Genomic DNA, 14,690 nt, shown 5'->3' on the forward strand with positions numbered 1-14,690 from the left:
GGGGAGGGGTGGGGGGGGTGGCGGCTCAGAGGCAGGTGGGAAGCAGCCGGCCTGGATCTCGTTAGGTATCGTCCTTGGGATACGTGGGTGACCTTCCCCCATGTCTGGTGCGCCCTGGTTACACCTGCAGGGGTGTCCTCTCTGCAGAGAAACGCGCTTAGAAGCAGGGGCTGCAGGCCGTTCTGGGGCAGGGAGAGGCGAGCGGGGAGAGGGCAAAACAAGGCAAAGACACCGCGGCTGATGTTGGCCACAACCTTGATCCAGCATCTGTGAGTCCTGTTTATCTACACCTTATGTTTGGAACGTAAAGTACATTTATCTGGTTTAAGAACTATATCTTTAAAGTGACTTTTAAAAAAATGTTTAATGTTTGTTTATTTTTGAGAGAAACAGAGTGTGAGCAGGGGAGGGGCAGAGAGAGAGAGAGAGGGAGAGAGACAGAATCCGAAGCAGGCCCAGGCTCCGAGCTGTCAGTGCAGAGCCCGACGTGGGGCTCGAACTCACGAACCATGAGATCATGACCTGAGCCAAAACCAAGAGTCAGAGATGCTTAACTGACAGCTAGCCAGGTGCGCCTATTTATTTATTTTTAAAGAAGGCACTTTTCACTTCTTTTTATTTTTACTTTTCATTTTTAAGTAATCTCTACTCCCAACATGGGGCTCGAACTCAGGACCCCAAGATCAAGAGTTGTGTGCTCTACCGACTGAGCCAGCCAGACGCCCCAGCAAGCAATGTATATTAAATCAAATAGTATTCACGACCTGACTCCTCTCCCTCCCCCACACATAGAGTTCCCTACTTCACCCCTCCTTTCCTGACACAACCACAACTTGTAATTATTTTATTTGTGTTTGTTTCTGGCATTGCCTTCTTCATTTCTTTTCTTTTTTTTTTTTCTTTTAATTTCTTTTAACATTTGTTTATTATTGAGAGACAGAGAGACACAGAGCGTGAGCAGAGGAGGGGTAGAGAGAGGGGGAGACACAGAATCTGAAGTAGGCTCCAGGCTCTGAGCCGTCAGCACAGGGCCCGACGCGGGGCTTTAGCTCTTGAACCACGAGATCATGACCTGAACTGAAGCCGGATGCTTAGCCGACTGAGCCACCCAGGCACCCCTGCCTTCTTCATTTCTAAATCGTGTGCTTATCCTGCCAATTCTTTTTTTTTTTTTTCCATTATAGACATGTAGACATTTTCTGTTGACTTTCCAAAACGAGAAATGATGATTTCACGTTCCATCCTGTCCCCCCACCCACGCCCCCCTTTTCCTCCCAATCTAGTGATTGTGTCAGCTCAGGTACTCTGAGAAGCAGAAACCAAGGTAGAATTAAAAAATGCACAGGACCTACTAGCCTGTGAAAGATAAAGGGGGCAGCTCCAGGGCTGATCTGACACCATGAAGGAGAGGGGCAAGGAAGGAAGGTCAGGTACGAGGAGACTTAGACTTCAGGGTAGTTCTGAGAAAGTCAAGGCCAGGCTGATAGACCCACAGTAAAGGCTGCCAAGTGGAGAAGTCCTGAACTGGGCAGCAAGGACTGGCTCTCGTCCCTTTGCTGTGCTTAGTCAGTAGCTGGGAACCCAGCGGTGTCACCCTTCCCCGTGAAGACAACACTGGGTCCCAAAGTGGGACACTCCCCATAGCAGGTTACCCTTTGAAGGGAGGTCTGAGCTATGCATCTCTAAAGCGACCACATTTATATTCCAATTTATGGTTCTATTAATGTTCAGTGCTTCCATTATCATCAGTAAATATTGTTCATGGCTGAGTCATACTGCGTACTGTAATCATTATTTCTTTTCTCATCAGTTATTTTTCCTTGGCGTCTTCTTTTTGAATTTGCTTACTTTTCTATATACACATCCATTAATCTGCTCCAAACTTTCTGATAGAATATAAAACAACCTGCAATATGGTAGAAGCCATTTGTATATCAATTTTCTTTCTTTCTCTTTTGGAGATGTTCCATCTGGAGCCCCATTCGGGGCTTGTGGTTGGTTGTGCTTTGCTTTATTCCTTCATTTTGGTGGAGCACATCTTCCAGGAGCTTGCTGAAAAGGGGTGTGAGTGATGTGAAGGTTTTGATTCCTTATATACTTTCAGTCTACCTGGTGCTTGCAGGTCAGAGATCATTTGCACCTCAGAATTTGGAAGTTATTGTTTCCCGGCTTCTAGTGTTTCTGTTGAGAAGTCAATGCCGTTCAGATTCTTGATGCTTTATGTGGCCTTTCTTTCTTTCTTCCTCTCTTTCTTTCTTTCTTCTCTTTCTTCTTTCTCTTTCTTTCTTTTTCTTCTTTCTTTCTTCTCTTTCTTCTTTCTTTTTCTTTCTTCTTTCTTTCTTTTTCTTTTCTTTCTTTCTCTTTCTTTCTTTCTTTCTTTCTTTCTTTCTTTCTTTCTTCCTCTGTGGCAGCTTTTAGGATCTCCCATTTATTCCTGGTGTTCTAAAATATCATAATGATGTGTTTTATCCTCTATGCTGGGTGCTGGGTGGGTCTTTCTAATCAGGAAGCTCACGTCTTTCACTTCTAGGATATTTTTGTATTATTTCATTGATTTCCTCCATTTTATTTTTTCAGTGCTTTCTAGAACTTTTTTTATTTGGATACTTGACCCTATTGGACTGATTATCCAATTCCCCTAGACTATCTGTCCTGCTTCCTATCTGGTGCTGACATATTTTCTGAGCTTTATCTTCTAAGCTTTCTATAGATTGTTTTGTTAACAGAATGTTCCTTTTTTATTTTATCCGTTTTTGGTTTTGTTTCCTTTGCCTCACTGAGGATACCCATTGCATATTTCTGATACAGTTGTATCCCCCACATCGTCTCTGTTGCCTCTGAGTTCATTTTCCCCATTCATCTGCTTTCTCCTGTTGTTTGATGATCCTTTGTTCTCACTTACGACTGGGGCACCAGAAATCAGATGGTAAGCCCTGCGATGTGGGGCTTTTTGTTGTAGCCTTCACTGTGATTGATTTGACAGAGGGCCCAGATTCTTGTAGGAGACCCCCACATGTCAGCATTTGTGTAAATCTTCACCACTGGGCAGGTCTTTGGGAGGAATCCTCCCCAATCCTCTCCTGGTGGTGGTAGCTGGAGTGGGGAGAGGCTATGTAAAACCCTAGCTGCCAGCATACTGGGAGCTGAATTTGGGAAGATAACTGGAAAGTCTTGCCTTTTAGTATGTAGATTTTCTCTTCGTTCCCTTGTTTTTCGGGTAGTGACTGAACCCCTTCCTCAGCCATTTCTGAGACTGGACTGTTTCTGGTTCAACTTCTCCGGTCTTCTGCTACAACGGGGAGTGGAGTAGTGTAGCTTCTTGGCTGCCCCGACAGGCCCAGGATGGTGGGGGCGGTGGGGGTGGGGATGGAGTTCTAATTGCTCCCTATACATACAGGCTTCCAAAGGATCCTCCTATTTTCAGCCCTTCCCTGCCCCCTGGCCCTGTAGGGGATGGGATGGCCCTGCCTTCTTTCCCCAAACCCGAACCTTCCTAGGGTGAGTGACTCCAATGAGCTTGTTCTTATGGGTATTCTCTAAATCCTACACCCCAAATAATTAATTTTCGGTTTTCCCCGCTGGATACTGCATCGGTTGCTATGGTTTCCCTCAACCTGCGTTCAGTCTTGCCAACTTTCGTTGGCTTTTCTCATTTCTGTTATCGACCCTCCAACCTCCCCACCCAGTAGAGCACTGTTTTTCTGGTACCTTTATTATTTATTTATTTATTTATTTTCTCTTATTTCCATTTTGCCAGGGTTTGAGGAGGGAGAGGGAAAAAAGAGCCTATGTTCACTCTGATACGTATGATGAGACATCATGCTTCTCCTATGTTTAAAAAAAATTTTTTTTAAAATGTTTATTTATTTTTGCGAGAGAGACAGGTGCGAGCAGGGGAGGGGCAGAGAGAGAGGGAGACACAGAATCCGAAGCAGGCTCCAGGCTCTGAGCTGTCAGCGCAGAGCCTGACGTGGGGTCGAACCCACGAACTGTGAGATCGTGACCTGAGCCAAAGTCGGGTGCTCAACGGACTGAGCCACCCAGGTGCCCCACAATCAGTATTTTTTTATTTTTATTTTTATTTTTATTTTTATTTTTATTTTTATTTTTGGGACAGAGAGAGACAGAGCATGAACGGGGGAGGGGCAGAGAGAGAGGGAGACACAGAATCGGAAACAGGCTCCAGGCTCCGAGCCATCAGCCCAGAGCCTGACGCGGGGCTCGAACTCACGGACCGCGAGATCGTGACCTGGCTGAAGTCGGACGCTTAACCGACTGCGCCACCCAGGCGCCCCATAAATGAATGAATGAATGGATGAACGTGACCCCATTTAACTCTCAGAGCAACCCAATCAGTCATAACTCTAATATTAGAGTTAATACATCTGACATTAACCTTAACCATTAAAGATTAGGAAACAGGTCTCAGAAATTTGGGACTGTTTCTTCCAGAGGATCACTCTTTCCACAAAAAATACTGCTTTCATATAATCTGTGAAATAACCCATGAGAAGGTGTCAGCTGGGGCTGAAGGAAAGTGCTGAGTTGGCTTGGCTAAGTTAGTCCAGAATTATTCAGCATTCATTCAACAAAATATTAGTATCAGCTATGTACTACTGGGCTGAGAGATTTATATTCATTAAATCTCCTCCCATCTCCACAATAGCCCTGCCAGAGAGCTCGGTGGCCTAAAACCATTTCCAAACTATCCATTTTACCAGTGAAGAGTTTACTTAAAATTCAACCTCTGTTTGAGAATCTGGACTTCATTTTAGTGTCCTATATTTCCTTGGCATTTTGGAACCGTTTAATGGTTTAAAAACAATCCGTTCCTTTAAGGCCGCTTCTAGCTTGATTTTGTATTTCTATTAGCTATTTATTGAACTTGCAGGCCTTTTTTTTAAATGATGGGATTGTTCTGGATACTTGAAAGTGCCTTATTCTATTTGACCTACTTTTGGAGAGTTAGACTCCTTTTGGTCCGTTTATGCAAAGCCTTTTATTCAGAATTTAAGTGAAATTAAAGTTTAATTTAATTTAATATTTATTTCCAGGACACCTGAACAGATGCAAAAATACTCCAAAGGGGATTGAATTTTACATGAATGGGTTTATGGGTAAGATGTTCTCCAGCCAGGCTGTAATGAGAAAAGGATTGGAGACAAAGACCTAGCGAATCCACTGACTCCCCTCCACTCCCTCCCTCTCTTCCTTCCTTTCCCTGGACTGTAATCCAAGAAGAAGACTAGGTTCTTCCTGGCTCCTGATTTTTATGATTCTTGGTGTCAAATGCTACTTTTTCCTGAGTCAAAGGTACGGACTCAGGTGGGTCATTCACTGGTTGTATTGGAGACAGGCAAAACCTCTGGCAACCTCTCCAAGAAACCTACCTACCTATTCATCCAAAAGCCATGCCCTAAAACATCAGTGGGGCATGTGAACGGCTTAAAATAGGAATGACTAAAATAGCCAGAGAATTAGATAACTTTGTAGCACTTGCATAGTGATTGTATTAATTATGGTAACACTTAACACTAATTCAAACAGGTAGAAGAGGGCAGAACTCACATTTTTTCTGCCTACCTCACATGTCTTTGGATCAGAATTTGTGCAATTTGTTAAATGTGTTAACTATTTGAACAAGTCTCTATTTTGATAAAGGGAGGATGGACTCAAAATTGCTCAGAGGAATTTGAGGGAGAGGTAAGTGTTCAGGGATGGCATACGAGTAATGGAATATTTGTAGCACATGGTCCTTTTAAACTCAATCTAGGAAACAAAAAGGGAGTGTTGAAAGACCGTATATTTTGTTACTTTTTAAAAACCGATAAAAATAGATGACGCTGCATAAAAAAAAAAGAGGAAGGGTAATGTATGATTATCTTTATTTTCATATTTGGAAAACGGAGTGTCACCATAGCAATGACTACAAACTTCCAGGAAGAACTTTTTTTAGAATTCCCTGGACATTATCTCGAATAAAGGTGATGTTTTGCTGCTGCCACAGTGCTATGTGGGCCGCTAAGATCATCTGATCCTTGCTGCCAGTCTGTCCCTGGAGATTCTGACCAGTGACCCTGAAGCTGACTTTCCCTGGTTGATCTGGGCATAATGAACCAAATGTCCCTCCATGCTATAAAACTCTACCACTCTGACTTTTCAGGTGTTAAAATTGTATTTTAAAAAGTATATCCAAAAAATAAAAATAAAATAAAATAAAATAAAAAGTATATCCAGGGGCGCCTGGGTGGCTCAGTCAGTTTGAGCATCCGACATCGGCTCAGGTCATGATCTGGCGGTCTGTGAGTTCAAGCCCCGTGTCGGGCTCTGTGCTGACAGCTCAGAGCCTGGAGCCTGCTTTGGATTCTGTGTCTCCCTTTCTCTGCCCCTCCCCCGCTCATGCTCTGTCTGTCTCTCTCTCTCTCTTTCTCTCTCTCTGTCAAAAATAAATAAAAAAAATTAAAAAAATTTTAAAAATTAAAAAAAAAAAAAAGTACATCCATAGGGATATACTCACCGAAGGGGATTTTAGAGTGTTGTTGACGATGGCAGCTGAGTCGGCCATTTGATCTGCACCAGGAGCCACATCAGCTGTGAGTACATTTCTGTGTGAGTGTCCAGATTCTGGAGCCAGCCTGCATGGGCCCAAGTACTGGCTCCTATACTTCCCGGTCATATGACTGCTTGTGTGCCCTCCAATCAGTAAAATAAAGATTTTATGTTCCTCACACATGTATGTATGTTGTACATATGTGTGTACGTCACAGGGTCGTTGTGAGGTTAAAATGACTCTTCGAAGGGTGCCTAGCACCTGGTGAATGGCATAATAAGTGTTAGTTGGGAATGTATTACTATCCTTACTACTTATGTAAAGTACGCGAAATATACAAGGCACTTTTGGGGGCTACAAATGCCTAGCATGTACTTGGAGGTATATATGTTAACAATAATTCCTTTTACGATCCTGGAAGTGTTAATTTCTCACCAGTGCGATTTCTCTTCCTTTCTCTTTGTAACTACCTCCCAGCAAACAGCTTTTTCTTAATCCCTGCCCCCCTACTTGTTTTAAATGTGCAAATAATCCCTCTTCTTCTATCACAGTTTATTGAATTCTACTTTGGGCTGTTTCCTTCTTATACTCTCTCACAAATCCCACGAAACCCTCTTCTTTTTTTTTTTTCACACTTCCAAGTCTATTTTATTTTTAATCACCCAAGCAATATGCAAAGTGGCTGATAGAACGTAGAGCCATGCTGTTGACAAGCTGAATCAAAATGAAGGGGGTGAGTGGCACCAGGTGACTGTCCAGGTCTGGGCCCAGGGGCCCAGGTTTCTTCCGGTTTCAAAGTTCTATGTCTGCCATTTCAGATTTAGACTGATATTTACTACCTATCTTCAACCTGGTATGGCTTAGACTAGAGGATTTTAGATCGATTACCACTTAATCCTTACAAAACTTACAAAATCCTTACAAAAGCTCTTCGAAGGTAGGTATTCCTCCCATCTTACGGAGAAGTAAAAGCAAAAGTAGAGGGTAAATGATCTGTTCAAGGCCACATAGCTAGAAAGTAGAGAGCTAGAGATATATTCTTTTTTTTTAATTTTTTTTTTTTTATTATCATTGTTTATTTTTGAAGGAAAGAGAGACAGAGCATGAGCAGGGGAGGAGCAGAGAGAGGAGGAGACATAGAATTTGAAGCAGGCTCCAGGCTCTGAGCTGTCAGCACAGAGCCCGACCCGGGGCTCGAAATCATGAACTGTGAAATCATGACCTGAGTTGAAGTCAGACCCTCAACCGACTGAGCCACCCAGGCGCCCCCGAACCCATATATTCTTACTCCAAGCTCCATTTTCTTCCCACTGCTCATAATCCCTCCCATACAAGACAGTGTAAATAGAATAATAATAGACAGATTCTATCCATATCATACCCTTGAAATTTTCTGAAAGATCCATCCAGAATTCCATACATGTTTTTATTTTTTATTTTATTAAAAAATTTTTAAAAAATATTTATTTTTGGGAGAGAGAGAGCGTGAGCAGGGGGAGGGGCAGAGAGAGAGGGAGACACAGAATTTTAAGCAGGTTTCAGGCTCTGAGCTGTCAGCACAGAGCCTGATGTGGGGCTTGAACTCAAGAAACACAAGATCATGACCTGAACCAAAGTCAGACGCCCAAACGACTGAGCCACCCAGGCGCCTCCCATAGAAGTTTTTAAATAGTTCTTCATCCTTCTCTAAAGCTTTTTCTCCAGTAGTCCCACCTATCCATCTATCCATCTATCCATCCATCCATTGATCCACTCATACCAGCCATTTATGCACCCGATTATGTATTCATCCCTCCATCTATCCTTCCATCCATCCATCCATCCATTCCCCTATTCTTTGATTAATTATCTACTTTGTTTCAGGCATTGCAATAAGTTCTGAGGAAATCTCTATCTTTAAGGAGTTCTCAGCTTAGAGAAGAGGACACAACATGTCAATTATAAATCGCAATATAATGTGGTGAATGCTAATACATCAAGGTATTTTGAGGTGTTCTAGAAATGAGGAGAGGTGGGGAGGGAATTTATGACTTTTCATAGGGCATATTTTCAAACTGTAGTCCTTGGCAATTTAGAAGGTCAATAGAGGAACCACCTGAAGCTATGTGCAAAAGCTTTTCACAGGGCTTTGTGACCAAGGGAGCAGAGAGGCACAAGTTTGAGGCCCCACAGAGGAGTTTTAACTGTGTTAATATTTGAGCTGATCAAAAGTTTGGCAGGAATCAGAAGGGGAGGAAGACATTCCAGGCAGGATAAACCAGGAGTAAAAAAACAACATGCAAATAATTTACTACGAGTCTAACCTAGGGTACCATTGAGGAAGTAGCAGGAGACAAAGCACACAGGATGGCTGGTTGGGGTTCAAACAAAGAAAGGAACAGGGCGTGAGGCCAAGAATTAATTCTCAAGGACATTAAAAACGCTCTCCAAAGCGGTACTACAGTTCATTGTAAAATTTATTCTCTAGTGGCATTAAACAAAATGATAAAAGCTCTTGCTGTCCATTTCCAGAAACTTGTCACAAATCCTCACTACTTTCGGCTAAATCTGCATTCAGGGGTTGAGCTGGGAGCCAAACTTGTTTCTGGGGGATAATGTGTTCTGAATTCCAAACAATGGCTTACGAAACTTCCAGAGAGAAGTGAGGCTGTGAGTTGGCTTGGTGGCACGGCCCCTTAGTGACATGTCTCGTGTTCAAATATGGGCCAGGGAAAGGGGGTACAATCATTTGTTTATTTTGTTACTCAAAAAGTAGCAGAGAGCTTTTGGGAGGTGGGTATCACTTATGGTAATGGTAGTTAAATTTATGATACGGGTTTCACCCTGGAAGTGTCTGCCACATTGCTTTTCTTTTCTTCCCAAACCTCTGGGGTTGAGATTAAGTAGGTTAGTTAAATTAAGATATATATATATATATATATATATATATATATATATATAGTTATCTCCCAAAGAGGAAGCTGGTCTCTCAACTAGAACCGTTTCTATAGATTTCAAGGCTCATTTGCCAGTCTCCTTAAATAGGACAGAAGAGATGTTTCTAAGCCTAATAATTCCCCTTTCTGTCCGAGTTGATCAATACATCTTTTTGGATGCTCTAGCACAAAAACCCAAATGTGCTTCCTTTTCTAAAAGGAAGCCTCTGTCTTGCTGGGATTAAGAGGGCATAGTCCCATGACACAGTTCGCAGTCAATTTCTGGCATCTGAAAAACCTTCCCTCTTTCAAGAACTGTGGGCGACCAGTCAAGAGGGAACAGGATTTTGGCATTTGTACAGAAAATCTTACCTGCCAACTGGGCTGCTCTTAACGTATTGTTTCTGAAACCAGGGGAAGCGCGTGTAACAAGGGCGGGCTTTGTACTGTCAGAACATTTGTGATGGGCCCGTCTGCACGGAGTGGAAGCGAAAGATGGCCAGCTGTGTTTGTTCCTTCTCTCCCATACCAGCTTTCCTCGGATTCCTGAACAATCTCCTAGGACACGATTGTTACCTCTCAAGACTCATATTTCAGACTTCCTTACTTTGTTAATACCGTAACCACGGAATCAGGCATTTTACATGCGACTGTTCTGACCGCCACACGAACACTTTTCTCTCAATTACCCAGGGCCTCCTGGTCACTACTTTGGGCATGAATCTTACCCAAAAGATGGGTGGAAATTTAACGAGGTGCACTAGGTCGGTATATTCAGACTGACGCTTCTTCTAGGATTCCTTTTCATAATTCTCTTTTCATTCAACAGGTATGTATCAGACATCAACTGTACTAGGCACAGTCCTGAGGTTCTCAGAGAAGACGGCAAGGGGAATAGACTTCTGGAAGTAACCCACGAGGCCCCCACTCCCCAAAGCCCAGTCCAGAATCCGAGAAGGAGCCAGGCTGGAGGGCTCAGCATCTGTGCCTCAAGCTTCTGGGCCCTCAGATCCTTCCTTGTTCATAACCACTCTATGCTTCTCTTTGCTTTAATCATCTTTAATGGACAAGTCTAACCTCCTTTCTAATTAAAAAGAAAAAGCATGGGCATCTGGGTGACACAGTTGCTTAAGCAACCGGCTCTGGATTGTAGCTCAGGTCATGATTTTACAGTTTGTGAGATTGAGCCCCGCATAGGGCTCCACGCTCTTAGCTTGGGATTCTCTCTCTCTTCTTCTTCTCTCTCTCTCTCTCTCTCTCTGCCCCTCCCCCTCTCGTGCTTGCTCTCTTTCTCAAAAAATAAATAAATAAACTTAAAAAAAATAAAAAGGAAAAGCATGAGGCACTGATGTGGTTCAGTCAGTTAAGCATCTGACTCTTGAGGTTTCGCCTCAGGTCATGATCTCACGGTTCGTGAGTTCGAGCCCCGTGTGGGTGTCCTCGCTGATAGCGTGAAGCCTGCTTCGGATTCTCTCTCCCTCTCCCTCTGCCCCTATCCCCCAACTCGCACACTCTCTCCGAATAAATAAATTTTTAAAAAAGGGAAGCACTTCCCAGAATAATAATATACTGCTTTAACAGAGAAGACCAAAACAAAGCTAAGACTTCAGTAGAATATTAAATGCTACACAGTTACTCCGATGGTCCCTGTCCCTTGAGGCTTATGGTAAGGGATACATAGTTATATCCTACATTCTTAGCAGAGTGCACATCTTTTAAAATAATTTCACAGATAAGCAGAGGTTGGAAAAGTGCTGGCTTTTCAGCAGTAACAACTTCTTGGCTTACAAAACCGTGTCAGAGTCTCAGTGTGGGGGGAAACTTTTATATAAATATCTGCATAATTATAGGAATATATATTCTCATATAAGTGATAAGTCCCCAAAACGGCAAAACCTGGCAGAAAAATTCTGAAGCAGCACAGCCTTCCGAGCCTCTTGGGATTCTGAGCAATCCATTAGTAGCCCTGACAGTCCCAGACAAGGGTTACTTGTCACCTATTAGCTACCATAGTCCCCTTCCGAATATTCCTGCCTAAACGTCCGAAGGACGCTTCTGCACAGAAACACCGTTCCAAAAAATTTGAAAATGGATATCTACGTACCCTGCGGTCCTGATCCTCCATGAAGGGAGCTGCTGTGTAGCTATCAGGCCATACGTTCGAATGTTCTCTGACTTCCTTTCTGACTCAGATCGAATGAATCCGCAGCACTGATGTAAGGCTCTTAATGGGAATCTGTTTTCAATTCAGGGCAGATGTGGGACACTCTTGTAGCCCTAGGGATTATCAACTCTAAAACAAATCGCCTTCAGGATGATAAGTCAAGAGGCAGTAACTGCTTCCTGAGGCCTCCTCGGGGTTCCTTCCAAATGCTTAACATATAACACAATAACTATGGCGCAGAAAGGTTTACTCTTGAGCCGCTCAGACTTTGAAACAAAGTTTGCAAAAATGATCCTCTGAAACGAAGCGTGGAAATATTTGTAGAACTTTTATAGAGAAATCCAGATATTTTAGTAACATACAAAAGTGATCAAAATGTCCTTGTCCCACCCCCCCCCCAAAAAAAAAAACCTATCTTAGCACTGTGTTCGGTTCATTGAGTATAGCTTTTCCACACGCTGAAATTAAATTGTTCTGGTTCAGAATTTTCTTGGCTCAAGGAAAGGAAAGGGAGGATTATTCCAAGACTTCCACAGAGAAACATCCAGAAAGCAATTTAACACGATAAGTCTAATGTTCTAGAATTAGCGTTCACGCGGCACGAACTGCCTGCATCTTGGAACACCCTTTGTTCTGAGACCACTCTGTAGGGTTGGTCCACACAGGCCAGGATTTTAGACTCAAAAAAACACAGCTGGGGTTTAGTATAGTTTAACCCAATTTAATAACCCTGAAAAGAAGTTAAAAAAAAAAAACTAACTTATAAGAAATCTAAAAGAAAACTTTAAAGAAAAATTTTTTAATGTTTATTTAGTTTTGACAGAGAGTGAGAGAGCGCAAGTGGGGGAGGGGCAGAGAGAGAGGGTGACACAGACTCCGAGCTGTCGGCACAGAGCCCCACGTGGGGCTTGAACTCATGAACTGCAAGATCATGACCTGAGCCAAAGTCGGACGCTCAGCTGACTGAGCCACCCAGGCGCCCCTAAGATTTTTAAATACAAGTTTCCTTTTAATTAAACAAGTTTTCCATAGAACTTTAAAATATGAAAAGTAAGTGTGCCTGCATTTCCCCATAAAGCACACACAGATAAGTTTAGGTCTAAGGAGCATTAGCAAGGCATCAGGAAATAGTCACCTGAAGTTATGTATTGAGAAAACACAGTCAACTCTTTAATATGAGAGTGACATAACAGAGCTACGTGTAAAATATTAGGTCCTCCACCAATGAACAGTAGGGCTCCTGTTTCTCTCATCTTCCTGGGGAAAGAGGAATTAAACTTCCAAGAGTTTACACATGTGCTAAATAACCAGTAAGCAGTGTTACGAGGGGTGTTCAGAGTTCTGGATGGGATGTCAAGGGACCTGTCCCCGGATCTCTTTAACCGGACGGGCTCTGGGCAAGCCACGGCCCAGGCCACAGTTTCTTTGGAAAGTGGCTGAATTAGGGAGGTGGTTTCTAAAATACACACCTCACATACCAGTAACGAGCATTAACCAAGACTGGGCAGAGCAGAGGTAAAGGTCTTGCTGTTGTTTTCGTGTTCAAGGGTAACTGCCACTAGCCAGACGTCTCAGACAAAATTTGTTTTCTGCCTTGAAGCATATATTTGTATTTATGGCAAAGGCAAGTCTTTAGCTACAAAGTTGGAACTGAAGGGTCAAGAAGCCGACTGCCTGATACAAATCAGACACTTAGTGTTTTGTTTTGGTTTTCTTTTTGGTTTCCCAGGCTTCTCTGGAAACAACCACCTAAGTGAAACTCCAGAATTCTGATCCTCCTCATGGGCATCAATTGGGTACTGAGCACGTTTATGATGATGCGTCAATTAAAAAAATGAAATGGGTAAGAGAAGTCAGATGTGAGTGAGCTGTGGGTAAATGTTGCTAGGCGGGCCGGGCGGGGATACCTGGAGCACAGGGTAGAGAGTGTGAGGGGAGGGGGGAATATGGAATTGAGTTGTGAGGTCCAAGTTCAAGGTCCAGGGCTGCTACTGAGGACCCCTGTGGCCTCGCCTCACTTCTCTTTTCTAACCCTTGTTTCCTTGCCTATACAAGGAAGACATCGGTCTCTGCATCCTTTTACCTGCCTAAGTAATAATCAAAGGAGAAATTCTGCCCCACAGGATGTCACTTTTGTTTTGGAGTTTGACTCTCAGGAGCACTGAAGCTAAGACTACAGAATCAGAAAGTTCTGCGTACATTGGATGACAACCGTAGATCAGGCAGAGATCTAGGCCAGTTAACCTGTGTTATTTTCTTTCTCACAACCGTGGGAGACGCCTGTTTACCCGCAGAAAAGAACTCAGGTGTACCAGCAGTAATAATAGAAATTAAGGTTTTCTTTCCACAGGTCAATTTTTATGTCTCAGCTATGATTTGATGGCATATGAACATTTTTAACTGTTAACTTTAATTTAATTTGATTTTTTTAAAAGTTTGCTTATTTACCGTGAGAGTGACAGCGACACAGGGAGTGGAGGAGGGGCGGAGAGAGAGGGAGACAGAGAATCCCAGGGCTTGAACTCCCCACACCCAGAGATCATGACCAGAGCAGAAACCAAGTCGGATGTCTAAGTGAACCACCCAGGTGCCCCAGCTACGATTTGATCGTCTACGAACATTGTTTAAAAAGTCACGTAGGACATTGCTGTTGTGCGTTGGGTTGTGTCTCCTCCAAATTCCTCTGTTGAAGGTCTAACCCCAGTACCTCTGAACGTGATCTTATTTGGAGATAGGATCTTTTACGGAGGTAATTAAATTAAAATGAGGTCATTAGGGTGGGCGCTAATCTGACTCTAAAAAGGGGAAATTTGGACACAGACACATGCATACAGGGAGAACACTGTGCGAACAGAAAGCTAGCCATCTACAAGCCAAGGAGAGAGGCCTGGAACAGATTCCCCCTCCTGGCCCTCAGAAGGAAGAAACCCTCCAACACCTGGTAGCTTCCGCCCCTGCGAGACAATACTTTTCTGTCGTTTAAGCCGCTCATCTGTGGCACTTGGGGATAGCAGCTCTAGCAGAGTAACACGATTGGCATCTTCCGAACAATGATTGTGCA

General features: G+C 43.2%; 1 protein-coding gene across 4 annotated transcripts in view; it reads right to left on the bottom strand.

The window, feature by feature from the left end:
• Positions 1 to 14,690, bottom strand: part of SASH1 (SAM and SH3 domain containing 1) — a 340,008-nt gene that overhangs the window by 251,343 nt on the left and 73,975 nt on the right. The window contains exon 1 of one of the 4 annotated variants that reach the window (XM_040448608.1): positions 11,570 to 11,680. The exons of 2 other annotated variants lie outside the window; for them this stretch is intronic. In XM_040448608.1, coding sequence (XP_040304542.1) covers positions 11,570 to 11,590 — 21 coding nt within the window. In that variant the 5' untranslated portion in view covers positions 11,591 to 11,680. Of the gene's footprint in view, positions 1 to 11,569; positions 11,681 to 14,690 lie in introns of those variants that run through there. One more of the 4 variants, XM_040448610.1, reaches the window with a different exon arrangement.

This window comes from Herpailurus yagouaroundi, unplaced genomic scaffold (assembly GCF_014898765.1).
Source record: "Herpailurus yagouaroundi ecotype Mexico unplaced genomic scaffold, PumYag 198, whole genome shotgun sequence".
Classification (NCBI taxonomy): domain Eukaryota; kingdom Metazoa; phylum Chordata; class Mammalia; order Carnivora; family Felidae; genus Herpailurus; species Herpailurus yagouaroundi.